The sequence below is a fragment of the Myotis daubentonii genome, chromosome 11 (assembly GCF_963259705.1).
Source record: "Myotis daubentonii chromosome 11, mMyoDau2.1, whole genome shotgun sequence".
Classification (NCBI taxonomy): Eukaryota; Metazoa; Chordata; class Mammalia; order Chiroptera; family Vespertilionidae; genus Myotis; species Myotis daubentonii.
The window spans coordinates 48335482-48363399 of record NC_081850.1 but is presented as its reverse complement, the minus strand read 5'-3'; the positions used below and the strand labels follow the sequence as shown (position 1 = coordinate 48363399).

Here is a 27918-nt window from a genome sequence, read left to right as displayed (position 1 = left end):
GCGGGCCTAAGCCAGCAGGTCGTTATCTCCTGAGGGGTCCCAGACTGTGAGAGGGCACAGGCCAGGCTGAGGGACCACCCCCCCCCCCGCCAGTGCACAAATTTTTGTGCACCGGGCCTCTAGTAGAATATATTTGGCCATAAAAAGGAATGGCATAGTGATACATACTACAATATGGATGAACCTTTATGCTACGTGAAAGAAGCCAATCACAAAGACCTTGTATAAGGCATATGATTGCAATTATGTGAAATGTCCAGAATAGGCAAATCTGTAGAGACAAAGTAGATTAGTAGTGTCTTATGGCTTGGAATGATGGGCTGAAAGGAGGTGATAGCTAAAGAGTACTGGTTTCTTTCTGAAAAGATGAAAATGTAAAATTGACTGTGGTCATTGATGGTTGTATACCAGTGATGGCGAACCTATGACACGTGTATCAGAGGTGACACGCAAACTCATCTTTTTGGTTGATTTTTCTTTGTTAAATGGCATTTAAATATATAAAATAAATATAAAAAATATAAGTCTTTGTTTGACTATGATTGCAAATATCAAAAAATTTCTATATGTGACACGGCACCAGAGTTAAGTTAGGGTTTTTCAAAATACTGACACGCCAAGCTCAAAAGGTTCACCATCACTGTTGTATACATTTGTGCATATACCAAAAATCATTGAATTGTACACCCTAAATGGTCAAAATTGTAAGTTATATCTCTATAAAGTTATAAAATCTTTTATTAAATTGTTTTAGTGGGGAATCAAAAGGATATAAGTAGATAGGTGTCTTCAATCTAGCATCTTACCTTCAAATCCTAAAATATGCTAAAATACTAGTAATTGTAAGTTAGGCAATTAAATCACTTACTTTGGAATGACAAGTGATATCAAGGATTCTGAAAAGGATTTCTTAGTTTAATGTTAAGAAACAAATCTAAATTGCCCTCATTTTACATAAGAATTAGAATATAGTTAATTGGGATACATTGGTCCTTGAAATCTAACTAGGTTGAATCCTAGTTATTATTTGTGTCACTATGAGAGGAGAGGGATATATGGGACCTTTCTTTGTTTCTGTATCTGAAATGGGATTAAAAACCATCTGTCTCACAGGAATTGAGAATTAAGAGAGCTGGCATAATAGTAACTACTATTTACTGACCACCACCTGTGTACCTGATACTTGCGTTTTATATACATTCTCATTTAGTTTTTATAAAATCATGTGTTCTGCTGTTCATTACATTATTTCTAATAGCTACCAGCGGGAGAAATGAGATGTCTAGTAATAGGAGAATAGTTAAATGGTTTGACTGATTTTTCTATATAGAATATTATGCAAATAGTTTTCTACAAAGATTTTTTAAAAATTACTTGAAAATTGCTTATCTTAGATAAAAGGGCTATATTTCATAATTTCAGATAAATTAAGAAAAATCAGTTGGAAAGTATATGCTGCAGTATAATTTTGCATTATCTTTATTTTTTTTAAAAAAACTAGTTGCTTACATTGAGTGTGTAACTTGATTATGGAAAATTTTATTCATACACAAAGGTAAAGTGTGATGAACTTGCATGCACTTCTCATATTTTCTTAAAATATGTATTTTTTTATTTCAGAGAGGAAGAGAGAGAGATAGAGACATCAATGATGAAAGATTGATTAGCTGCCTTTTGCATGCCCCACACTAGGGATGGAGCTGCAACCCGGGCTTATGCCCTGACCGGAATCAAACCATCACCTTATGGTTCATTAGTTGATGCTCAACCACTGAGCCCACGCCGGCTGGGCCACTTCTCATTTTCAGCAGTGATTGACATATGGTCTCTGTTGTTTTGTTTATATCCCTCTACACGTCCCCTTCCCCACCTGTGCAAAATTTTATAAAATTTCAGATACTATATAATATGTCTTTCCACTTACTGTGACAACCAGAAATACCCCTTATATTTTCAAAAACACCCTCTTGGTGATAGTGTCATCTATGGAGCTCCACTTCTGTGGAATGATGGGAGATATGATTATTTCCTGAATTCGGATTGGTTCTCTGAAAGAGTCTATTAATGTAGATTCCCTGGTCCACCCCGTGGTTTCCTGATTTGGACAGTGGAGTAAAGGCTAAGTGTACAGGTGATTTTTGATAAAGGTTTGAGGGAAACACTGATCTAGCTTAGAATAAGTAAGCTTTTTTTTATTTATTTTTTTTTAATAGTATGATGTTCTTTTCTCGTCTGGTTTTGCATGTTATTTTCTGAAGCTTTTCTTCAGGTTTTCCTGGCTACTTCCTAATCTTTCTTCAGTTCTCACTCGAAAGCTTTCTCTAACTGCCCTTTGTGCTGCCTCTGTACTTTGTGGTTTACTTGACTGCCTCTTTCATTGGACTGTTCTCTTTCAGGGGAATTTTTTGATTTATATTTTTATATTTGCACAATACTGCTTGTTAATGTTGAGTGAAAAAGGTGAGGAGGAAAGTCAGTATAATAGACAAATAATATATATTCAGCTGTACACTTTATCTTGGCCCCAACATACTGTGTGTGTGTGTGTGTGTGTGTGTGTGTGTGTGTGTGTGTACTAAATAACTAGAAAAAAATAGGGCTGGAGTTAGAAATCTGAGGAATAGCTTATTGTAAACTTGGTAAGAACTATGTGTACTTTGAACTCCATTTGGCACCACTGATATAAAAAGAATAAGGATATTGTAAAGAAATGAATTGTTATGCCTTAGCAGAAGATTGAATATGTACACCTAAGATAAAACCTTTGTGTTAAGATGAGTGAAGTGGTAATACTCATTTCCCCACTTAGGGCAAGATACACAGAAAAGATGCATTTTTATATTGTTTGAATTATGGCATTATTTGTAGAAAGGGACTCGTTGAAGTTTTTCTTCTAACAAACTAGATGAGATGATGTTATGAAAATACCTGTAATACATATTTTTATCTTATTAGTTCAAGGAAGAAATCTCTAAACGGTTCAAATCACATACCGACCAACTTGTGTTGATATTTGCTGGAAAAATTTTAAAAGATCAAGATACACTGAGTCAGCATGGAATTCATGACGGACTTACTGTTCACCTTGTCATCAAAACACAAAACAGGTATGTTTTTAGAAGCTTTAAACCACGAGTAAATGCTTTAGAAATAAGTGTCTTGGCTTTAAAGGGCTTTCTCTGTCATTAATTGAGTGGATTAAAATTTATATGTTTTTAAAAAACGCCGTAATTCAGTAATGTTAATGCTTACACATTTGATATTTTAGAATAGCGGTTGCCAGCCTTTCGGACCTCACAGACCACCAGTGGTCCCCATCCACTGGTTGGCGACTGCTGCTCCAAAGGTTTCCTTAAACCAGCAATTGCCAACCTTTCAGACCTCACGGACCACTGGTTGGCAACCGCTGTTTTAGAAGATTCATCCATATGAGCCATTATTTTAATTACAGAACAAGCAGATTTATATATTTTTAGGTATGCTTTTTGTTTTAGATTTTGGGACAGAGATCAGGGATCATTAATTTCCTTGGCACAAATCTATAACCATATTTCATTAATTCTAAGGCACCATCAATTTAAATATAAATATATGTGTGTGTGTGTGTGTGTGTGTGTGTGTGTGTGTGTGTGTATTGATTTCAGAGGGGAAGGGAAAGGGAGAGAGATAGAAACATCAGTGATGAGAGAGAATCATTGATCGTCTGCCTCCTGCGTGTCCCTCACTGGAGATCGAACTCGTAACCTGGCATGTGCCCTTAACCGGAATCAAACCCGGGACCCTTCAGTCTGCAGGCTGATGCTCTATGCACTGAGCCAAACCAGTTAGGGCAGCACCATCAATTTTTCAGAGGCACCTGTATTTTATGTATTGCTAAGAAAAAATACTGCCAATTAAGTAGATATTTTCTTTTCGCTTAAAATTTTTATTTTATACCTCGTCAAAGAGTTCCTTTAGACTTACTTGGATGTGGTATTTATTATATTACTCTTATGCATACATACAAAGAAAATATACATGAAATAAATTGATTAAAGCCTTCCTATCACTATTTCATGTTGAGTTAGAGCCTTTTGAGTCACCCTTGGTCTCAGTTATCCATTCCCATATTTTTCCATATGGGATGAAACTCTACTCTCAATCGAGTTGGTGCAGCATTGTTCTTAAAAGGGTGCTACAGTATTTTCTCCAGGAATTTCTTTCAGGCCATTGATACCCATTCTGTAAATTTTTATTCTGGTTTTCCCTAACAGCAGATATCTGTTTCACTGGTATGAAATTCATTTCTTCTATTCCTGTTTCTGTGCTTTTATGTATGCACAAACTTCATTTTAGTACCAAGTAATGGTATAATCTTTCTGAAGACACTATGGCAGTGGTTCTCAACCTGTGGGTCGCGACCCCTTTGGGGGTCGAACAACCCTTTCACAGGGGTCGCCTAAGACCATCGGAAAACACACATATAATTACATATTGTTTACAGTAGCAAAATTACAGTTATGGAGTAGCAACGAAAATAATTTTATGGTTGGGGGTCACCACAACATGAGGAACTGTATTAAAGGGTCGCGGCATTAGGAAGGTTGAGAACCACTGCTGTGGTAAATACAACCTATCTGGTACAGCAGGGTGCTCAGTCACTCAGTTGAAGTTATATAGAACATGTGTCTGCAGGCATAATAATTGTCTGTCTGCCAGCAATTGTAAGACAGATCCTGATTTCAAAGGTGTTAAAATTTAAAAATGTGCATTTTAGGATCAATTAAAGTGAGTGAGATTCAGAACTCTTAACTGGTATCAGAAGGAATAGATTTCTAATAAAACATTTTATTACTTAATATTAAGTAATAATCAGTTATTGCTTTTATTGATTTTTCAACCTTCTTTTGGTGAAGTCTCTTTATTTTTTACTTTTAACAATTTCAAGAGTCTGAGAAAAACTAACTCTCCCTCAATGCTCAAGAACATAGAAGGGGATAGATAAAAAGTTGCTATATTTGAACTTTATGGCTGTGTTGGATGGTTGGTTCTCTTCTGTGAGGTGACCTATTTTCCTCTCTTACATAATCAATATGATTGAAAGTAATGAAATATTTATGTATATTATACTCAAGGAGGAGCAATTGAAGTATAGTTTGGTTTTTGTAAGGTTTTACTATGTTTCTTTTTATATAGTTACCTCAGGGTATTTATTTACTTTATGAAAATTTGAGTTAGTCTGAAAACTTTTTCTTTATAATGGGTGTCAAAATTTCAGAGGTTCTTTTAAAAATAATTCACTGTTCACAGCATGAATTAATTATCTTTCCTAGGTCTCAGGATCATTCAGCCCAGCAAACAAATACTAGTGGAAGCAATGTTACCACATCTTCATCTCCTAATAGTAACTCTACATCTGGTTCTGCCCCTAGCAACCCTTTTGGTTTAGGTAAGTGTCTTAAATCATTTTTATAGGAATTGGAAAAAAAACTTCCTTCTTCACAGGGTAGTTTTTATAAAATGATAGAATTAAACATGAAGTCACTTTAACAACAACATAAATTTCTATAGCTTCTGTAATTGTTGTAGGTATTAAGAAAGTAGTTGGGAATATAGATATATTTGGTAAGCTTACATTTACATTTATTAAATAGTCAATAGGTGACATATTAACATTTTTTTTAACATTTTTATTGATTGATTGATTTGAGAGAGAGAGAGAGAGAGAGAGAGAGAGAGAGAGAGAGAGAGCGATCAGCTTGTTGTTCTACTTAATTATTCATTCATTGGTTGATTATTGTATGTGCCCTGACTGAGGATCCAACCCACAACCTTGTCATATTGGGATGATGCTCTAACCACCTGAGCTACCTGACCAGGGCATGATGACACATTTTTTTTTTTTTAATATATTTTGTTGAATTTTTACAGAGAAGAAGGGAGAGGGATAGAGAGTTAGAAACATCGATGAGAGAGATCGATCAGCTGCCTCCTGCACGTCCCCCAGTAGGGATGTGCCCGCAACCAAGGTACATGCCCTTGACTGGAATCGAACCTGGGACCTTTCAGTCCGCAGGCCGATGCTCTATCTACTGAGCCAAAGTGGTTCGGTGACACATTTTTTTTTAAATAATGAACAAGGTAGTATATGTATACCTGATCTGATCACCTGGTGCATAATTGAATCTAAGGAAGATTAGCTGATTGTTAATCACAGGTAAGATCCTAAATATAATTTTCTCATTTATAAAACAAAGAGATCACAATGTTGTAGTGATTTTCTGTCTGAACACACAAAAAGGGCAGGGCCTGGGAGCAAGCTCAGTGGTTAAAGATCTCCTGTATAAGCCCAAACTATTTATATCAGTTTTATATACTGAAGTTCTATGAAGGTTTTTTGGGGGGCAGGGGGAAACGTATCCTGAAACTAACAAAAGTAGAACTAGATAGATATGGCTCAATGCTTCTTTCAGTTCTTAAGTTGTATGACAAGTATAGTACCTCAAAATGACATTATAAAAAAATTTGTATACGGGAGGAGGGTTGGGAGACTGGGTGAAAGAGGTGAAGGGATTAAGAAGTACAGAATGGTAGTTACAAAATAGTTAAGGGGATGTAAAGTACAGCAAAGGAAATATAGTCAATAATCTATCTCTGTATATATAAAATGCTAAGTGTCCGTCCTTCCCTCTGACTGGTAGCTATGACGCACAATGACCACCAGGGGGCGGACACTCAATGCAGGAGCTGCCATGACGCGCACTGGCCATCTATACTAATAAAAGGGTAATATGCTAATTAGACCAGGTCAACTGGCTATCTTCCGGAGGTCTGACTTCCTGTTGGACAAAGCCATGGTGGTGTGGGCTGAGAGAGAGGCAGTTAGGGGCGAGATCCGGTTGGCAGAGGGTTAGGGGCGACTAGGCTGGCGGGGGAAGGGCCGTTGGGGGCGACCAGGCTGGCAGGGAAGGGCAGTTGGGGTGACCAGGCCGGCAGGGGAGGGCATTTGGGGGCATCAGGCAGGCAGGCAGGTTAGTGGTTAGGAGCCAGTGGTCCTGGATTGCGAGAGGGATGTCCGACTGCCGGTTTAGGCCCGATCAGGCCTAAACCGGCAGTCGGACATCCCCTTAGGGGTCCCAGATTGGAGAGGGTACAGACCAGGCTAAACCTGGTGTGAAAACCTGAAGTCATTTTCAAGTTCCACCATTTCTTCTTTTCAGTCGGGTCAAGTTTCTAAAGTTTCTAAATCTCTGTTGTCTTGCTAATGAAAAGAAAATAGGATTCTACCAAGTCTCCTATCTACCTACTCTAGGACTTCTGTGAGAATCAAATGAGATGAGGCACAGGAAAACGCTTCACAAACATTTGGTTGAACTGTAAAATGTTTGCACCTGGCTATAAAGAAAGTTGGGTTCCTGGGCTGAAGAAACTCCAAGGAGGCCAGTCACTAGAAAGAGGAAGCTGGGCATTGCTACATGACATCATTACCCGGCGCCCACAGCCACCGTTTCTGGGCTGGGCTGTGGGCTGCATTTTGCACCATGGGATCTTGGCAGTGTTGGCTGCAATTTGGTGGGGTGTCGCTCCAGGGTGGTGGTGGGGCCTGTGTCCCAATTGGGGGGAGCTGACTGTTGGTTTGTTTGCGCCAGGTCCGTGGTGACATTTATTCTTAAATGGCCAGTGTGCATCATGGCTGTGCCTGCATTGAGCGTCTGCTCCCTGGTGGTCATTGCGCATCATAGATACCAGTCAGAGGGAAGGATAGACACTTAGCCTTTTATATATAAAAATTAACTTCAGTTGTACCATGTAGTGGTTAGCCAGTCATACTTTATGCAGTGTTCCCCATGATATTACCATTTTCTTTTTTGTTTCATTTGTAGGTCTCTTCTCTTTCTGTTCCTTCTGGTATTCTCCAGAGTTCTGCCTTGTCTTTCTTCTTTTACTTTTATTTACTTTTCTTTGAGTGATATTATACTAACTGTATGTCCTGGTGACTTTCAGGTCTGTACCTTAACCCACACAGTTTCTGAACTCCAGGCAGTATAGTCAACCCTATTACCTGATATTCTCTAAGTCAGTGGTTCTCAACCTTCATAATGCCGTGACCCTTTAATACAGTTCCTCATGTTGTGGTGACCCCCAACCATAAAATTATTTTCGTTGCTACTTCATAACTGTAATTTTGCTACTGTTATGAATCGTAATGTAAATATCTGCTATGCAGGATGTATTTAGGTGACCGCTGTGAAAGGGTCGTTTGACCCCCAAAGGGGTCATGACTCACAGGTTGAGAACCACTGCTCTAAGTACTTCAGCTTTTGTATGTGTCTCCTCACAAAGCAAAGGAAAACAATACAAATTATCTTGCCTCTCAAACCACTACCTCTCTCCTACCAAATCTCTTGAACCATAAATGTCTTTCTTCCACCATAGGCAATTACTGCTAACTACTTGTTTTAGGTTCTCAACTTTTTAAATCTGTAGTGGTTTTAAATCTGAGTCATTTCCATATTGTTATTATTAGAATAAGAACAACTTAAGTGACTATTCTGCTTTCTGCTTTAGCCCTTATCTGTCTCTCCATCCTCATTTCTTACCACTTCCCAATAATTATATTAGTCAGGATAGGCTACCCTGTGGTAATAGATAACCACAAACTTGGCGGTTTATTACCACAAAGCTTAATTTCCTGCTCCAAAGCTTTTCCTCATGCTTTTCACTGGTCAGTGAGGCCTCATCTACAGTCTTCAGGGACTCAAGCTAATGTAATTCTGCCATCTTGGAACATGACAGAAGACACAACCTTCTGTACTTTGGCCAGAAGTGATACCCATCATTTCTTATAGTCCTTTGGCCATAACTAGTCACTTGGGACTGTCCAACTGCAAAAGAAATACAAGGCTACAGGTTGAATGTTAAGTGAGCACTGCTATGTGCCATTCTAGTCATTCTGTATTTTTTCTGTTTCAAGAATACATCAATACTTATAATATTTATGTCTAATATTTATGTATATAATGTTTATTGTTCCTAGTATTAAATCTTATCCCAATGCTGTCCACGTCTTCTTGCCAACTTATTTATTCTCCAAACTCTTGGAGTGTCATCTTGTAAGAAAGCAGCCATCCTGTTTAGATAATGCCATAATATCCTGTGACTATTTAAGTTCTTACTATGCTTTTTTTTTCTTGTCTGTCTAGATTAAGTTCTGAGGGTAGTTCTTGTGTCTTTCTTGTCACCTTATTCCCAACATGTAGCACAGTACCAGCCATATATAGGCAGTGCTGAGTAAGTGAGGAATGAATGCATTTGGTTGATTACGTAAATTTACAAAGTCAATGTGTTATGATAAGCACTTACCATCCTCTTGCGTCTATTGTTTCTCCATGATTTCATTCTGTTATATGTCCTGGCTTTTTCTCTCATTGATTGGCAGCAGCTCTGCACTATCCAGAGTTTATAGGTAAATTGCTAAACTTAAATTAGTTTTCTGCAAAGACATTGTTAGAAGTATAATCCAGTGCATGTTTTTCATTTCTTCCATTAGGCATATTTTGGGGTGTGGTTTTTAAAATTTTTATTTATTTATTTATTTTAAATACTTTTTATTGATTTCTTATAGAGAGGAAGGGAGAGGGATAGAGAGTTAGAAACATCGATGAGAGAGAAACTTCAGTCAGCTGCCTCCTGCACACCCCCTACTGGGGATGTGCCCGCAACCAACATCCATGCCCTTGACCGGAATCAAACCTGGGACCTTTCAGTCCGCAGGCCGAAGCTCTATCCACTGAGCCAAACCAGTCAGGGCGGTTTTTTTTTGTTTTGTTTTTTTAACACAAACTAATTTTCCAGCGCCACATGGGTGTCCAATAGTTCAATTCTGATATTACCTACCTGGAGTTAATGTCAGATCCTGTAAGTTAAAGGGCTCAGACTGCTCCTACTTCAGATAATAGTCCAAGTTCCAGACCACCTCTACTTCTAACCGGCAGGCTATATTGAAGATTTCCACAACCCATCCTCAGGTTTGATAATTGGCTAGAATAGCTCACAGAACTCAGGAAGACACTTTACTATGTTTACCAGTTTATTATAAAGGGTACAACTGAGAATTAGACAAATGGAAAAGAATCATCGGGCAAGGTATGAGGGTTCGGGGACAATGCTGAGCTTCCATGCCCCCTCTCTGCATGTCACCCTAATAGCATGTAGATGTCTTCACCCACCTGGAGCCTCTCTAAATCTCATTGCTCAAGTGTTTTTACAGACCTTAAACTCTAGCAACTTCTTCTCCCTTAGAGGTTGGTGGCAATAGGAATTTTCCAGCTTCATTATAATCTTAAGGAACCAATGTTGTATATATGGCCCGTTGTTGACCAAAATGGCAGTTATGTGACATGTGACTGTATAGCTTTGTATTTGGAATATATATTTGATGGCTTTATTACTTAAACCTAAGTATCAGAGTGAATACATTTTTGGCTAATTTCAGTTATAGAAATTAAATGTATATATGAAATAGGAATTACATTTTTGCTTTTGAATGGTTTTCTGGGTTGGATTATTGATTCAGTTAATATTTTTGCATCTTCATTTTGTTAATGGAGCACAGTCTTGTTAATGGTAAAATTTCTGACTTTTATTTATGTGTTTTTTCCCCTTTATTCCCTTAGGTGCCCTTGGAGGACTTGCCGGTCTAAGTAGCTTGGGTTTGAATTCTACCAACTTCTCTGAACTACAAAGCCAGATGCAGCGGCAACTAATGTCCAATCCTGAAATGATGGTCCAGATCATGGAGAATCCCTTTGTCCAGAGCATGCTTTCAAATCCTGACCTGATGAGGCAGTTAATTATGGCCAATCCACAAATGCAGCAGTTGATACAGAGAAATCCAGAAATTAGTCATATGCTGAATAACCCAGATATTATGAGACAAGTATGTGGAATGCTCTTTCAGTCCATTTAGCTAGGATATATTTACTTAATTATTCAATTTTTTATGCCTAAAAAGCTTGTCCTATATATATGGCTAAGCTAAAAAAGGAAATCCTAATCTTTGTTAAGTAAAACTCAATAAAGCACTAATTTGGACTATTTTGAACTTTGAATTTTCTGCTATATTTTAAAGATCTTTATAAACAGTTATCCTGCAGACTTAAGAAACAAGAATTCAGTTCAGGAGATGGGAATCACTTATAACAAAGTGTTTCTTTAATTATTTGAATATTAGCTTGCTTTTTGAGGTGAAATCCAATAGGAATTATTTAAAATAGTTTTCTGATTTATATATTGAGTGATAATTCATAGAATTAGTAAACTTGAAAAAATTAGCTGTGGCAGTTAACAGTTAAAGTAATTCATGTATGTTTTAGTGCCCTTTTTTGTTTAATGGAAATTTTCTCCTTAGACATTGGAACTTGCCAGGAATCCGGCAATGATGCAGGAAATGATGAGAAACCAGGACCGAGCCTTGAGTAATCTGGAAAGCATTCCAGGGGGATACAATGCTTTACGGCGAATGTACACAGATATTCAGGAACCAATGCTGAGTGCTGCGCAAGAACAGGTGATAACACTGGCTCCAAGGCTCAGGCTAAGGGATAGCTCCTGTTTTAACAAATATGTTTGTGATTGAGAGCTACCTTTATATGGGGAATGTGATTTTCATTAAAAAGTTTTATATTTGGCCCAGGCCGAATAGCTCATTTGGTTAAAACAGCAGTTCTCAACCTGTGGGTCATGACCCCTAAGACCATCGGAAAACATATGTAATTACATATTGTTTCTGTGATTAATCACTATGCTTTAATTATGTTCAATTTGTAACAATGAAAATACATCCTGCATATCAGATATTTACATTACGATTCATAGCAGTAGCAAAATTACAGTTATGAAGTAGCAACGAAAATAATTTTATCGTTGGGGGTCACCACAACATGAGGAACTGTATTAAAGGGTCGCGGCATTAGGAAGGTTGAGAACCACTGGGTTAGAACATTGTCCTGATATGACAAGATTGTAGGTTCAATCCCTGGTTAGGGCACATAGAAGAATCAACCAATGAATGCACAAATAAGTGGAGCAAAATGATATTTCTTTCTTCTCTTTCTCTTGAAAATAAAAAAAAGTTCCATATCTGTTACTTAAAGCTAAAGCTCTTAAAAATTTTTGTGTGTGTTTGTTTTTATTACAGTTTGGTGGTAATCCATTTGCTTCCTTAGTGAGCAATACGTCCTCAGGTGAAGGTAGTCAGCCTTCCCGTACAGAAAATAGAGATCCATTACCCAATCCATGGGCTCCACAGGCTTCTCAGAGTTCATCAGCTTCCATAGGCACCACCAACGCTGTGGGGGGCACTGGAAGTAGTACTGCAAGCAGCACTGCTGGGCAGAGTTCTGCACCAAGTTTGGGACCTGGAGTAGGAGGTATATTTATAACAACTCACACTTTTTTGTTCTTATTTGAATAAAACAGACTTTTCTTAATGCTGTTATTCTTTGTGTTTTTGTGTATGTGTGACAAGTAGCTTTTCATGTTGTAAGGTTTTTTTGGGGGGCAGTTTAAGAAAGTTTTAAATATATAATGATTAGTTGTGTGCAGTATAGTAGTGAGGATTTCCAGAGGTAGTTTTGTGTTAGCATTCTCATAAGATGGTTTGGGAGAAGTTAGATGGTCAGCTGTCTCATTTCACTAATAGGAAAACTGAAGTGCCTAGGGAATACAGTTACTTATGTATTCATTATTAGAGCACATGTTTCCTGGTTTTACACTCTAGATCAGTAGATTCTCAAAATCTAGTCCTAAGACCAATGCTAAACTAGCTTCATCAGAGCACCTGCCAGGTTTGTTAAAAATGAGTTTCCCAGAGCTTAATCTCAGTCCTTCCACAGTGGGGCTAAGATCAGTGTATAAAGCTGCTGGAGAGTCTAGTGTGTGAACAGGTTAGGAATTTACTTTTGATTATTTTTTCTGTAGACTAGACTCAATAAATGGATGTCCTTTTCTCAACTATTCAAATATTTACCTGGTAAGATTAGTCTACTAAGATCAGTAGCCAGAGTGATGATTTTAGTCCTAATACGTGGCATATAAATGAGAAGAAATGAAAGCAATGGGGCCACTTCCCTAAGATGAGAGGGACTGGATATAATTTTAAAAAGCAGTCGCCAGCCGGTGGTCCGCAAGGTCCGAAAGGTTGGCGACCGCTGATTTAAAAGATCCCTGTGTCTTAGCAGAGGAAGTGCACAGGTGAGATGCTGGATGAAGAATTTTAAAAATTCATTATTTAGGGAAGAAGTCAGAATAGGGAAAGTAATTGGTGGTCACAGTGGTAGAATACAGTGGCTAACATTTCTGGATGTAATATGGGTTTTATAAAAATTGAAGTAATAACCACTTTTAAAAATTCAGGTATAATTGACATAACATGTTTTTGGTGTACAATGTAACAATTCAATATCTGTATATTATAAAATGATTGTTACACTAAACCTAGTTAATATCTGAATAACCATTTTTAAATTTTAAAAAATCAACTGTTCCATATTTTACTTACTGCCTATTTGATTTTTATTAACAGTCTTTTGAGAGGGATACTTTATTCACATTTTAAAGGTTTTAGAGCCAACAAGAACAACAATATAATCAGATTTCCTGATAAGTGGATTGTTTTTTCTACTATAGCATGGTTTTTTTACAGTAACAACTTTTGTCTAACCAATAAAATCAGTTTTGCAACGTTTTACTCAGATTTTTTTTTTTTTTTTTTTTAATGTAATGGCTTGATACTATTTAAAACGGGTACAAATTTTTCTAGTAAAGGACCTCTTTGCAGGTCAAGAGGCAAAATGGAAAATACTCCATTATGAGAGAAAACAAAATTTTGGAATATTTTTTAAATGATGGAGTTAAAAATACAATAATTGGGTATAATATTTTTTCATACATATTTACAAGTGATAGGAATAGAATTATTTTTTAGGGATGACATTAACTTCCTTGGCATTCACACAGTTTCCTTTTGGCAGAACCAACTACAAATGTTCATCTATTAATACTGATATATAATGAGGCTTTACTTACTTCACTTAAATATAGTCCTTTGGCATCACAGAGGATTGCTTTTAGGACCCTCTTTGGCTACCAAAATTCATAGATGTTCAAGTCCCTTATATAATATGGCATACTGTTTGCAAATAACCTATATTTACATATAGAGCATGCCTGCACATCACCTCATTCACATTGATTCAGCATAGTGCTTGGTGCATGACAAATTTAACTTTTGCTTTTAGGACATTTTTTGGATTTTTTTCCCCCTGAATACTTTCAATTTGTGGTTGGTTGAATCTGCAGATGCAAAACCCTCAGATACAGAGGCCTAACAATATGTATTTATTTTCCAGAAGCATATGATTTTAACAGCATATTCATCAGTTAGAAATCATTTATAGGATTTTTCTTTGCTTTTAGCATGTCATGCAGATTACTCACTTCTAATTGAAGGTTAGGTGATAGTCCTCAATTACAGGTAAATGAATTTTGAAATGGTAGAAGTGTTCTTTGCACTTGTTCTGAGGTCCCCCAAAAATGCTGCTGGAGCACATTAACAAATTTAATTGTCAAAGCCACCCTGTGAAGTAGATAGCATTTACCTCATTTTTACAGGTGGGGAAACTAAAGTATGAAGGAGCCAAATAATTTGCCCAGGATTACATAATTAGATTAGACTTGAATGTAGGTAATCTTACTCCAGACACTACCCTTAGTCACTGTGCTCTCTGATTTCTGAAATGTTAAACGTATCTGCCATTTTGATCAGTGAGTGTCAGTATTCAATGAAAATGGGATGGAGTCCATCTTATTATTTTGTTGGTGAGAAGGCTTCCTTCTTACTAAGTGTGAGCATATTGAGTGCTCAGTGTGATTCTAGTTAAGTGATCCTGGTGGAATGGAACAGTTGGCTCAGATTTCCTTATTTTATGGGATTTTTCAATAGTAATTTTGACCATATCCAACTTCTACTTAAATTGACTATAGAACTTAACCTTTCCATTAGATGTGATTCTACTGTGAATGCAACCAAAATGTTTAAAATCCATAAATTACCCTTTATTGGTATATATTTAGCATGTAGTATTGGAGATCTTAGTTTTAAAATTATTTATTCAATTGATAAGTAATATGCCTTCTCATCAGTGATTGCTAAAATGCACAGTGTATACGAGATTGTTTTAAAACTTTCACTTTTGTCTACATATCTTTTCCTTGATACAATGTGATCTTTTTTTTAAACAAACTTTCAGCTAGTATGTTCAACACACCAGGAATGCAGAGCTTGTTGCAGCAAATAACTGAAAACCCACAACTTATGCAAAACATGTTGTCTGCCCCTTACATGAGGAGCATGATGCAGTCACTAAGCCAGAATCCTGACCTTGCTGCACAGGTGAGTTTGTAATTGTACTGAAAAGGCTGTGCAGTGTGAATTGAAACAGCCTGCTCAAATAATTGTGATTTTGTCGTATTTGTGTTGTGTGCTACCTTAACACACTAGAAAAGTAGGTAAAGTGCATCTACTTTTTTGAAGCTACTTTGCAGCTTCACCTTGGCCATTCACTGGCTAGAAGTACAGGTTTAACTTTGTATATACATATGTTGATTTAAGAAAAGAATACAAAAGTTTTGATTTGCTTCCTTTTGTGAAATGTAAGTCTTGAAAGTAATTAAGAACAGTGTTAATACATTTGAAATACTTTTATTTATTAGATCACACAGATTCTGAGTAATAGTTATTTTCAAATGGCTGTTATAAAATAGCCTTAAATTGTTTATTACAGGCAGAGAGAGATTTGTGGGAATGGTGTTCTCATTCTTTCCATTATGGATCTCTCCCTTTCCCCTTCACTCTCCCAATACCACCAAGTTTGTATACTTGGTCCTTTATTCATTTTCTAACTTGTTACTAAAGAGGCCATAAGGAAAAAAGTTAGTGGCTCTCCACCCTAGCTGAATATGAAGGATCACCTTGGGAACATCCCACCCATCCTGAGAAGTTTTGGTATAACTGCATTGGATCTTTTTCTTTGTTTAACCCTTACATTTCCTAGATGATTCTGATGTGTCTCTAGATTAAGGAACCATTGGTCTTAGAAAATTTTAGAGAATATGAAACAAGACTTGATCACCTGTAAATTATATTTTCTATTTTTTAAAAAACAGCCTCTGTAGAATGCTGGAAATTTAAAATAGTTTCCTTTATAGTTTATTTCCATTTCTAAAACTTTAGAAGCTTTTAAAGATAATCACTTTCATCATTATGTCAAATGAAGTGTTTTTTTTTTATTTTATTGATTTTTCACAGAGAGGAAAGGAGAGGGATAGAGAGTTAGAAACATTGATGACAGAGAGAGAAACATCGATCAGCTGCCTCCTGCACACTCCCCACTGGGGATGTGCCTGCAACCAAGGTACATGTCCTTGACCGGAATCGAACCTGGGACCCTTGAGTCCGCAGGCCGATGCTCTATCCACTCAGCCAAACCGGTTAGGGCATGAAGTGGTTTTTATTTCCTAAAGTCTGTAGTCTTAATTGACTCAAGTATATAGCAGATATCTTTAAACTATAATCCTTAGCAATAACTTCTGCCCTCTTAAAATTTGTGGAATTAGAAATAGAGAACAAGTTTTGGGGTGAATTTTTATATAATCTTAATTTTGTATAGTGTAGGTATATTTTATAAAATATTGTTTTATTCATATGCAAATTACCAAACTGAATATATAAGTATTAAATGCCACACTTTACTGTGATTACTGCACTTAAAAGTGGAATTATGTATGTAAAGTGATACTGTTGTATGTTTTTAAATGTATATTTAACTAATAATTAACATTGAATGTACATTTTGCTTTAAAATTTTGACTTTAACAGGCACATTCCTAGCTATTTTTACTAACAATTCTACATTTATAAAATTACTTGAGCACTTTCCTCTACTGTATTTTTACTTTAAAGCAAAATGTTGACAAAGTAGGCTAGATATGGATGTCTTTTATTATCGATAATTTAGGAACATTTACCATATACTCTGGTGATTAAGTTTATACTTCTCTATTCTGATTTTGATTTTTATATATTTTTTTAAAAGTCTGAGTGTAAAAAATATTATTATGTAAACAGGTAAGTTAGGAGAAATATCCTAATCAAATGGGATATGATTTTCTGAGAAAGAATAAACAAGTTTAAGGTGGTATGCTTTTTCAAATAACATGAATTCTGGAAGGTAAATGTGATAAACTTCATTAATATGTTTATAATAATAAAGTATTTGACTGGAGCCAATAAAGAAACAGGTTTGTTGATCTATAGCAGGTATTACTTTATTTACTATGAACTTATTGGTCACTTTGAAATAAATACTATTTATCCATAAAACATTGACTTCTTCCTGTTTTATATACTTTAAAAATATATATTTTTATTAATTTTAGAGCAGAAAAGAGAGGGGTGGGGGGGGAGAGAGAGAGAGAAACATCAATGATGAGAGACAATCATTGATTGACTGCCTCCTGCACGTCCCCTACTGGGGATCGAGCCCATAACCTGGGCATGTGCTCTTGACTGGAATCAACCCAGGACCTTCAGTCTGCAGGCTGACACTGTATCCACTGAGCCAAACCAGCTAGGGCCTGTTTTATACACTTAAAAAAAAAATTACCTAATCCACTTTGCAAAATAGATTAAACTAAAGGAGGAAGAGAGGAATTCTCTCTACTTCCAACATTTACATATAATTATTTCAAATATGATTAACTAGTTGAGGGCAAGGATCATTTCCCCCCAAATTTAGGCCAGTAAGTAGACTAACAGCAAATTATTTTTAGTTGATTCTTCACTCTGGAGAAAAACCAATACAAAAGTTGTCTTTTAAAATTATGAGAATTCGTTTCTGGTTATGTTGATTGTGTATTGTAATTTTATTTTCAGGTATCTAGCATCATGTTGATATTGACCCTGACTTTCTAATTTTAATACCTATTTGAAGGTTAGGCAACATGATACTTTTCTCTTCTCTGGTAATAGTGAGGTGAAATCCAGAGGCTAATCTTGAATCTTGGTGTTCTCAAATGGATTTACATCTTTCAGGTCTTAAAAGTATTTTAATACTTTCCTCAGAGATCTGTTGATGCTAGTCCTGGGCTGATTTTCACCTAGCAGCTCCATTTCTCTGGCAAGGTGGTTGCTGTTCTGTGCTGTTACTTTTCTGGACCTGATATCAGCTGTTTTATAGTAGGCAGGTAGATATAGTGGTTCCAGATCTGGATTTTCTCTGTGCTTGCCACTTGTGTGTCGAGGTGTCTAAACAAGCCAAGTATAGTTTCCTGTATTGTTTATTCTGTCAGTGTAGCAGAATATGTATCCCTATGAATGCCAGTTACTCCCATTTCTCTTTCAAGAGCAGATACTCACCTTTGCTCAAAGAAAAGCTTAAGAATGATTGCTTTTAATTTTTAGAATATTGCATGTCATTATCATGATCACCATTCTCATTGAGAGAGAAGATGCCTTTTTTTTTTTTTTTTCCTGGAGATCATTCTTGTGGACAGTATCTTCCCTTCCTTTTTTATTCATGTTCTACCTTCCTCGTTTTTTAAGTGCCAGGTTAGGCACTTGGGGGAAGATAGACTATTAAACAAGGTACATTACTTGTTTCAATTATTTCCAGTTAAAATTGTTTGAACACTTGCCCCATAGATGATGCTGAATAATCCCCTATTTGCTGGAAATCCTCAGCTTCAAGAACAAATGAGACAACAGCTCCCAACTTTCCTCCAACAAGTGAGTAAGAAAAGATGCTAGCTATCTTCAGTAATGGTTTGCTTGAAAAAGTTTGTTGATAAACATTTTTCTTTGCTCTTTGATTGATAGCAAAACATAGAATAAAGTCTGATAATGCTATCATTTCAAAGAGAATTCAGCTTGATCTTACCCAAGCCCCATTTCATTGCTGATATTTTGTTTTTGCTTGTATTTCTTTTTTTTTATATGAATTTTTAAAATTTATTTCAGAGAGGAAGAGAGAGGGAGAGATAGAAACATTAATGATGAGAGAGAATCATTTATTGGCTGCCTCCTGCATGTCCCCTACTGGGATTCAGCCCGCAACCCCGGCATGTGCTCTTGACTGGAATTGAACTCGGGACCCTTCAGTCCGCAGGCCAACTGTGCCAAACTGGCTAGGTCTGCTTGATTTCTTAAACAAATTCTGAGAAAAGGACCATTTTGTTTTTGCTTTTGAGAATTTAGGATTTTGAATGCTTTGTTAATGCATAAACCATTTTCTTTCATTATACTAACTTTGAAGTGCTTCATTGTGTCATGTTATACATTAACTATTCTTGAGTAATTGGAAAGCGGTACCGTATCCTATTTTGCAGGTTTGGTTTCTTTGTAAAGTTTTACTTCCTCCAAATTAATAGAATGCCTGTTTTTCAAGAGGTAAATCTCATTTCCTCAAACTCAGAATTAGCAGGATTAAAATAGTCGTTGTCATATAAGGAAGATTTTTATTATTGAAAAGTACTTGAGATTGCCATGGTATTTTATTACTTACAAAGATAGGAAAGAAGTCAGTCTTGGTGTTATGAAGTTATTTAGTCTTTGTAGTTCTCAGTCTGTTAAATATTATGTAAATGATTCTCAGGCATGTAAAACATTATCCAAGATTCGTTAGTGCTCTTGATCTATTGTAATGATGCAAGCCTATCTATATTGGTTAGTCAGGTGCTGTATATTTGGAAGTAGTGAAGCTGAACTCAGGACATATGTATTAACTTCAAATTGGAACTTGTTTTAGAGTGTAGTTTACTGGTAAAATTGTTACATCAGCAACAGGTAACACTTGGTCAGGAGGAATATGTGGCTTTCACCATATTACCATGTTACATTAACTTTGCTTTTTGGAGTTGTCACTTAGAAATAATATTTTCATCTTCCTTTGGAGAAGGAGAACGTGTGGCTTCCAGAGGATCTCCTAATTGTCTTTTATTATGAAAAATTGGTTTCCATGATGGATTTGGGAGGAGATGTAGTAAAAATGTGCACACTAGGTTTGCTCTCAGAGAGGAGGTTCTTGTATTTATTTTGGGAAAGAAATTATGGATTATCAGTGTCTTAACAGTACAGTTTTTTACTTTTCTCCAAAAACATAGCAAAGAAAACATTTGAATTTTACCTTCACTGATTGTAATCCCTCAATAACAACTGGTTTTCTTTCTTCCTTAGATGCAGAATCCTGATACATTATCGGCAATGTCAAACCCTAGAGCAATGCAGGCCTTGTTGCAGATTCAACAGGGTTTGCAGACATTAGCAACGGAAGCACCTGGCCTCATCCCAGGGTAGGCTTATTTGGGGAAGATTATGAAAGTGTATGATAGTTACTTTCTCTCTTGGAGAATATTAGGCTTAATATCATTTTGCCTTTTGCTAAGAGATAGTTTTTTATTTTTTAATATGATTTTTATTGAGAGATATATATATATTTTTGAGAGCGAGAAAGGGAGAGAAAAAAACATTGATGTGAGGGAGAAACAGCAATTGGCTGCCTCCTACATGCCCCCTACTGGGGATCGAGGCCCAAACGCTGGCATATGTCCTGGCTGGGTGTTAAACTTGTGATCCTTTGGTGCATAGAACAATGTTCAAACAACTGAGCCACACAGGCTAAGACTGCTGAGATTATTTTCAGAGCTTTCAAAGTTAAAAAAAGCTCTCACTTAGTCTAACTTAGCTACTATTATGTTAAAATGTTACTGATTTATTACCAGCTGCCCTGGTCTGGCTTCTTGTATGAAATAGACATACAAGTCCAGGAATTTAGGTTTACTACCAATTTGTGCTTTCCCTAGCTTTACTCCTGGCCTGGGGACATTAGGAAGCACTGGCGGCTCTTCAGGAACCAATGGCTCTAGCTCTGCCCCTAGTGAAAACCCAAGACCCACGGAAGGAACCACGGAACCTGGACACCAGCAGTTTATCCAACAAATGCTGCAGGCTCTTGCTGCAGTAAATCCTCAGGTAGTGATTCTTTTCTGCTCACACTTTACATGCCTTAATGTTAGAAATCCCCTCCCCCTCTCAAAAGAAAATGAAAGAAAAGAAAGTGGCAGTCTTTTAGGGTTCAGATTATAATCTGAAGGTACAGTCTTAAGAATATTTATTCTAAAGCAGGCCTTAGAAAAATTGTTAACTTTGATACTATATTAGACACTAAAACATTTTAGTTGTAGAGAAGAAATGCTAAAATTTTGCCTTATTTTTTATAAGATGTCTTTAAAATTCATTCTTTTTTGGAGTCCCTATTTGAAAATTATTTAAATACTAGAGGCCCAGTGCGCGAAATTACGCCACCGCCGCCACTGGACCCATCAATGCACCTCCTGGTGACCAGTCATTTGGTCATTATGGCGTTATGTCCACTGGCTTTTTATAATATAGACTAGAGGCCCGGTGCACAAAAATTTGTGCACTCTGGGGGGAAAGGGGGGTCCCTCAGCCCGGCCTGTGCCCTCTCGCAGTCTGGGACCCCTCGGGAGATAACGACCTGCTGGCTTAGGCCTGCTCCCGGGTGGCAGAGGGCAGGCCCAATCCCTAGGTGCAGCCCCTGGTCAGGCTCAGAGCAGGGCCAATTGGGGAGTTGGGGCACCGCCCCCTGTCATGCACAGAGCAGGGCAGATTGGGAGGTTGTGATGCCACCCTCAGTCATGCTCAGGGTAGGGCCGATTGGGGGGTTGGGGCACCGCCCCCTGTCACACTCAAGGCAGGGTCGATAGGGAGGTTGTGGTGCCACCCCCTGTCACGCACAGAGCAGTGCCGATCAGGGGGTTGAGGCGCTGCCCCCTGTCATGCACAGAGCAGGGCCCATCAGGGGGGTTGGGGCTCCGTACCCTGTCACGCACAGAGCAGGGTCGATCAGGGGGTTAGGGCGCCGCCCTCTTATCACCCACAGAGCAGGGCCCATCAGGGGGTTGGGGAGCTCCCCCCTGTCACTCACAGAGTAGGGGCGATAGGGGAGTTGGGGCACCGCCCCCTGTCACACACAGAGCAGGGCGGATCAGGGGGTTGGGGCACCGCCCTCTTATCACCCACAGAGCACGGCCGATCAGGGGGTTGGGGCGCTGCCACTGTCACACTCAGGGTAGGGCCGATGGGGAGGTTATGGCTCTACCCCGTCACACACAGAGTAGGGCCCGTGGGGGGGCGGGGGTTGGGGGTGCCACCCTGTATCACCCACAGAGCAGGGCCGATCAGGGGGTTGGGGCGCCGCCACTGTCACACTCAAGGCAGGGCCGATGGGGAGGTTATGGCTCTACCCTGTCACACACAGAGCAGGGCCCGTGGGAGGGGGGGGTTGGGGCGCTGCACCCTGTCACACACAGAGCCGCAGGGCGATCAGGGGGTTTGGGCTCTGCCCCCTGTCACGCTGATCCTGGTGCCTGGAGGCCTCTCGGCTCCACTGATCCCGGTGCTGGGAGGCATATTACCCTTTTACTATATAGGATAGAGGCCTGGTGCATGGGTGGGGCCGGCTGGTTTGCCCTGAAGGGTGTCCTGGATCAGGGTTGGGGTCCCCACTGGGGTGCCTGGCCAGTCTGGGTGAGGGGCTGAGGGCTGTTTTCAGGCTGGCGGGTGACGGGAGCTCCCAACCGCTCCTTTTTTTCTTTTCTTTTTTAAATTCTGGGCCAGCTTTAGCTCTGAGGCTCCAGCTCTTAGGCCTCCGCTCCTGAAAGCAGGTATCTGGTTTGTTTCGGTTCTGTAATCGAAACTCTGTATCAACTCCAGCTCTGAGCTCCCAGCTCGCTGGAAGCTGGTTTCTGGGGTTTTATTTAGCTTCTATATTCGTTACAATGTTTCTTAAACTGCAGGCGGGGAACGTTGGAGTCCTCCGTCACTGAAGCAAACAAGCCTCATGTTCGCTTCAAGCTGCCTGGCTGCCGGCCGCCATCTTGGCTGGCAGTTAATTTGCATATCTCGCTGATTAGCCAATGGGAAGGGTAGCGGTCGTACGCCAATTACCATGTTTCTCTTTTATTAGATAAGATGTTCATTTTATAAAAGTTTGTCAGGGAGGAATAAGGAACTTGGTTATCCCAAATAATTTCCTGAACAACTATAGTCTGTATTTTGATTTAAAAAAAAAAATCCTTCTAGTCAAGATGGCAGCATAGGTAAACGATTAATACAGAATAATCATTCAGAACCACCTGAAATCTAGGTGATCAGAAGTACTACAACTAAGGAATTAAAGAAGAAGCACATGAAGACTGGTAGGAGGGACAGCGACCTGGAGCAGAATCTCAGCACTGTCTGGTCTCACACCCAACGTGCGGTCGTTTAAAATCAGGAGGGATATCTTGGCACAGCAGCTCTTCCACTGTAGTAGCAGCTGGTCCTCTCAAGTGATTGGCCTGAGGGTCAACCCCTCCCAGTGACACCAACATAAATCAAGGCTCAACTGCAATAGGACAGTACACACAGCTCAGATGGGCACACCTGAAGTGCCCAACTCAGAAGACTGCAGAGGCTGAGCCACTGTGCTTTACAGGGCACCCCTACCCAAGGCAACTCTACCAAATGTGAGAGACACAGCAGATCTAATATATAGAAACAAACACAGGGAAGCAACCAAAATGCAGAGACAAAGGAAGAACAGATGAAATCTCCAGAAAAAGAACTAAATGATGGGAAGCAAGAAAAAACGATTAGGTACAGAGTTCAAAACACTGGTTATAATGGTGCTCAAGGAACTTATTGAGAAATTCAAGGAACTTAGTGAGAACATCAACAATATAAAAAAGGATCCGTTAGGAATGAAGGATACACTAACTGAAATAAAAAATAATTTACAGGGGATCAACAGTAGAGTAAGGCTGCTGAGAATCAAAATCAAGAATTTGTGGAACGTAAGGAAACAACACCCAATCAGAACAGCAAAAAGAAAAAAGAAAGTGTAAGTAGCCCTGGGACAACTTCAAGCATACCAACATTTGCATAATGGGGGTGCTGGAAGGAGAAAGCAGGAGCAGGAAATTGAAAAATGACTTGAAAAATAATGACAGAAAACCTCCCTTACCCGGTGAAAGAAATAGACATACAAGTCCCAGGAAGCATAGAGTCCCAAACAAGATGAACCCAAAGAGGCCCACATTAAGACACATCATAACTAAAATGCCAAAGATTAAAGACAAAGAGAAAATATTAAAAGCAGCAAGAGAAAAGCAGTTAGTTACCTTTAAGAGAGTGCCCATACAACTGTCATCTGATTTCTCAACAGAAACTTTACAGGCCAGAAAGAAATGGCAAGAAATATTCAAAGTGAAGAAAAGCAAGGACCTACAACCAAGATTACTCTACCCAGCCAAGCTGTCATTTAGAATGGAAGGTCAAATAAAGAGCTTCCCAGACAAGGAAAAGCTAAAGGAGTTAAAACCAGTATTACATGAAATGTTTTTTCGTTAAGAAGAAAAAAAAGAAAAGATAAAAAATATGAACAATAAAATGACAATAAATATCAACAGTTGAATCTAAAAATTGACATAAATGAAGCAAAACAGAAACCCTCATATATATAAGAGAACATTTTGACAGATGGGAGGGGAGATGGGTGTAAAGGTGAAGGGATTGAGAATACAAACTAGTTATAATGTAGTCATAGGGATGTAAAGTACAGGTAGGGAATAACTATATGCTGTCAGGTGGGTATGAGATTTTTTTGAATGATCACCTAAGTTTTATAATGCCTGATCACTGGAGTGTACACCTGAAAATAATACAACAATGTATGTCAACTGCAATTGAAAAAATTTAAAAAGATTTCAAAAAATCCTAACTACCTCACTACTACTTCCTGTGGTAAGTTGGTGTTACATGAATATACCTCACAAATAGGTCTAAAAAATGCGGGCTCATAATAATGTTCTTGTATTTGGAAGTATTTATTGGCTTTACCAAGAATCTGCCATTGAACAAAGATGATTATAGTTCAAATCTGGTATGGTAGGTTGCCTCCAAACTTCTGCCTGGCAAAAATATAGCATGCTTTCTGATTTTCAAGTTTTATTAAATACAGTAAACAGAACAGGGTTTATCTAACACAAGTATTTGTATCCTCAGTAACTTGCATAGCTCTGGCTCAGTAAAAATTCATGGACTTAATAAGAAAAATGATTTTAGCTGTTGGAAAGAGTTATATAAGTTGAATAATCTATAGACTTCACCATTATCAGGTTGGCCAGGGTTGATTAATCATTTATGTATTTTTGTCTTAACCTCATCTCTGAAGAAAGATATGACACAGCTGAATTGTCAGAAATCTGTGGGCCTGAAACTGGAACTCTCTCTGAAGACTTTGGCCAGTGAAGAAATAAGCCTCATTAGAACTTTAAAATTTTATACACAAGGACATGGCTTTTATAATTACCCAGTTGGTCAATAGCTACAAAATAAGTAATCTAATTCTAAGCTATTTGCATATATAGACTTTCTATTTATTTATGAGCTTCTTAAATATATGTAAAGAATGGTTGAGGTTTATTAAAAAAAATTTTAAGTATGTGATCTATTTGACATGATTGTTTAGGTATAAATTAGCAAAATAAAGTGCTAGAAGTCTTTTAAATATGTTGAACATGTTTCGAGAGAGAGAGAGGCCAGTGCTTTTGTAGCTTAGACTTTTGGTTAATTTTTTTTTTTTTCCTTAACAGCTACAGAGTCCAGAAGTCAGATTTCAGCAACAACTGGAACAACTCAGTGCAATGGGGTTTTTGAACCGTGAAGCAAACTTGCAAGCCCTGATCGCAACAGGAGGTGATATCAATGCGGCTATTGAAAGATTACTGGGCTCCCAGCCATCATAGCAGCATTTCTGTATCTTGAAAAAAATGTAATTTATTTTTGATAACGGCTCTTAAATCTTTAAAATACCTGCTTTATTTCATTTTGACTTTTGGAATTCTGTGCTGTTATAAACAAACCCAATATGATGCATTTTAAGGTGGAGTACAGTAAGATAATGTGGGTTTCTCTGTGTGGTTTTATTTTTCTTGTGGAACAATGGGAATCAATGCTTTTTCATTTAAGGCTACTGCATGCATCAAACACTTCTGCATTTATTGTAATTTTTAAAAAAAAAACTTCACCTTTTGTAGTGGGTGAACAGATTTTTGTCCTGCATCTGTCCAATTTATTTGCTTTTTAAACATTAGCCTATGGTAGTAATTTATGTAGAATAAAAGCATTAAAAGAAGCAAATCATTTGCACTCTATAATTTGTGGTTACAATATTCCTTATTGTGACTTTGGCATGTATTTTTGCAAACAAAATGCTGTAAGATTTACACTACTGACAGTTTTACTTTATTTGTATACAATATATTATGCACATTTGGGAATGCATTTCTAGAAACATACAGCAGTAGATATCTTGGAAAAACTTATAAATAAAAAAGTAAAGATAAGGAAATAAAGTTAAATATTTCCTAATTGTGTTGAATCTTACAGCATCTTTGATAAACATCTTTCAGCAAAAGTGCCAGTTAGGTTTGTTGACTATATAGTAGAAAAGCTGATTCTGGTTATCTCTTTAAGGACATTTAATTGTACAGACAACATAATGTAACATTGTCTCAACATTCAATGATTAATTGTAAATTACCTTAATTTTTGTGCAGACAGAAGGAGCACTGTAATATAACCCAAAAGTGCATTTGCCTAAGACTTTTCAGCTTCTCCCATAGGTAGTTTAACAGGCATTACAGTTTGTAATTGAAATGTTGCTTTCACTGAAAGTGTCTTGATGTTTCAGTTATTTTTAATTGCCATATAAAAATAGATCTATCTTTTGGGTTTATCAGATTTCTCATGCACAGGCAATACATGAATTTAAAATGATTTGTGAGCTACTTGTTTCTGAAGTGTTTCGGTAGTTTATTAAGAAATAGGTAAATATTGTGCTTTTCAGAGCCTCAGAGAGGGGAACTTGGGGGAGGGGGTGGGGATCTATCCTGGAGTGGGCCAGCCTAAATAACACTGGTGTAACCAAGGTTCTGTTAGGATTTCTGTGCATATAATGTAGTAAACAGGTATCATTCAGGGGTGATAAACAAGAGCCGTTTTAACAATGTTGAATACATTTGGCTGTTCTACAGCCTTTTTCTTTCCTCCTCAGAGAAGTTCTGTTTGCCTAACTCTCAAATTGTTGGTGTGGTACATTCCTTTAGGACCAATTAAACATAACTTTGGGTCAGTAATATATTTGGCTGACTCTGGTTCAGTATTCTCTTAGGTCATTGTAGTCTCATGTACAGGAAATTAAAATGTTCAAGTTACCTAAAATGAGTTCAGACCAATAAAATCAAAGGAAATACAAGTTGAATTGTATTACTTCTGTAAGTTGCTTGCTATTTAAAAGGGTTAAGAGGTCAAGTTGCCCACCAGCCATGCACTGTTCTGACACTTTCCCCAAGAGGAAAACTTGTATGAAGGTCAAGGTGGAGGCATGGCTAGAAGAAGTTGTTCAGGATTACTCATGTGTCTTTGCTCTCTCTGCCTTATGCCTCAGTCTGGTTTAAAATCTTGTACTGGCGAATGGTGGTATACAGTGTGGGATAGTGTCATAACCAATTTGACAGTTATTAATCACAAAATAACAATAAATCTCTAGCTTTTACATTTCATTTGTTCTGCCTCTTTTGTGGGGAAAAATTTTCTTTTCTTTCTTTGACCATGTATTTTAAAGAGTTGATTTACCTCAGATTCTATCATGTTTTAGATTATTCTTTATTAATTTTTAAAGTTTCTCTAGTTAAAATATGTCCATACACTGTACTGGAATGTTAGGTGACCTGAGCGCTTCTGCTTTTTTTGATACC

General features: G+C 37.7%; 1 protein-coding gene across 2 annotated transcripts in view; it reads left to right on the top strand.

Moving 5' to 3' along the window:
• Positions 1 to 27716, top strand: part of UBQLN1 (ubiquilin 1) — a 42287-nt gene extending 14571 nt beyond the window's left edge. The window contains exons 2-11 of one of the 2 annotated variants that reach the window (XM_059657015.1): positions 2956 to 3107; positions 5313 to 5428; positions 10656 to 10918; positions 11390 to 11548; positions 12179 to 12410; positions 15291 to 15433; positions 18743 to 18826; positions 20273 to 20388; positions 20899 to 21067; positions 25753 to 27716. In XM_059657015.1, coding sequence (XP_059512998.1) covers positions 2956 to 3107; positions 5313 to 5428; positions 10656 to 10918; positions 11390 to 11548; positions 12179 to 12410; positions 15291 to 15433; positions 18743 to 18826; positions 20273 to 20388; positions 20899 to 21067; positions 25753 to 25905 — 1587 coding nt within the window. In that variant the 3' untranslated portion in view covers positions 25906 to 27716. The remainder of the gene's footprint in view (positions 1 to 2955; positions 3108 to 5312; positions 5429 to 10655; positions 10919 to 11389; positions 11549 to 12178; positions 12411 to 15290; positions 15434 to 18742; positions 18827 to 20272; positions 20389 to 20898; positions 21068 to 25752) is intronic. The other variant, XM_059657016.1, reaches the window with a different exon arrangement.
• Positions 27717 to 27918: the final 202 nt, after the last annotated feature.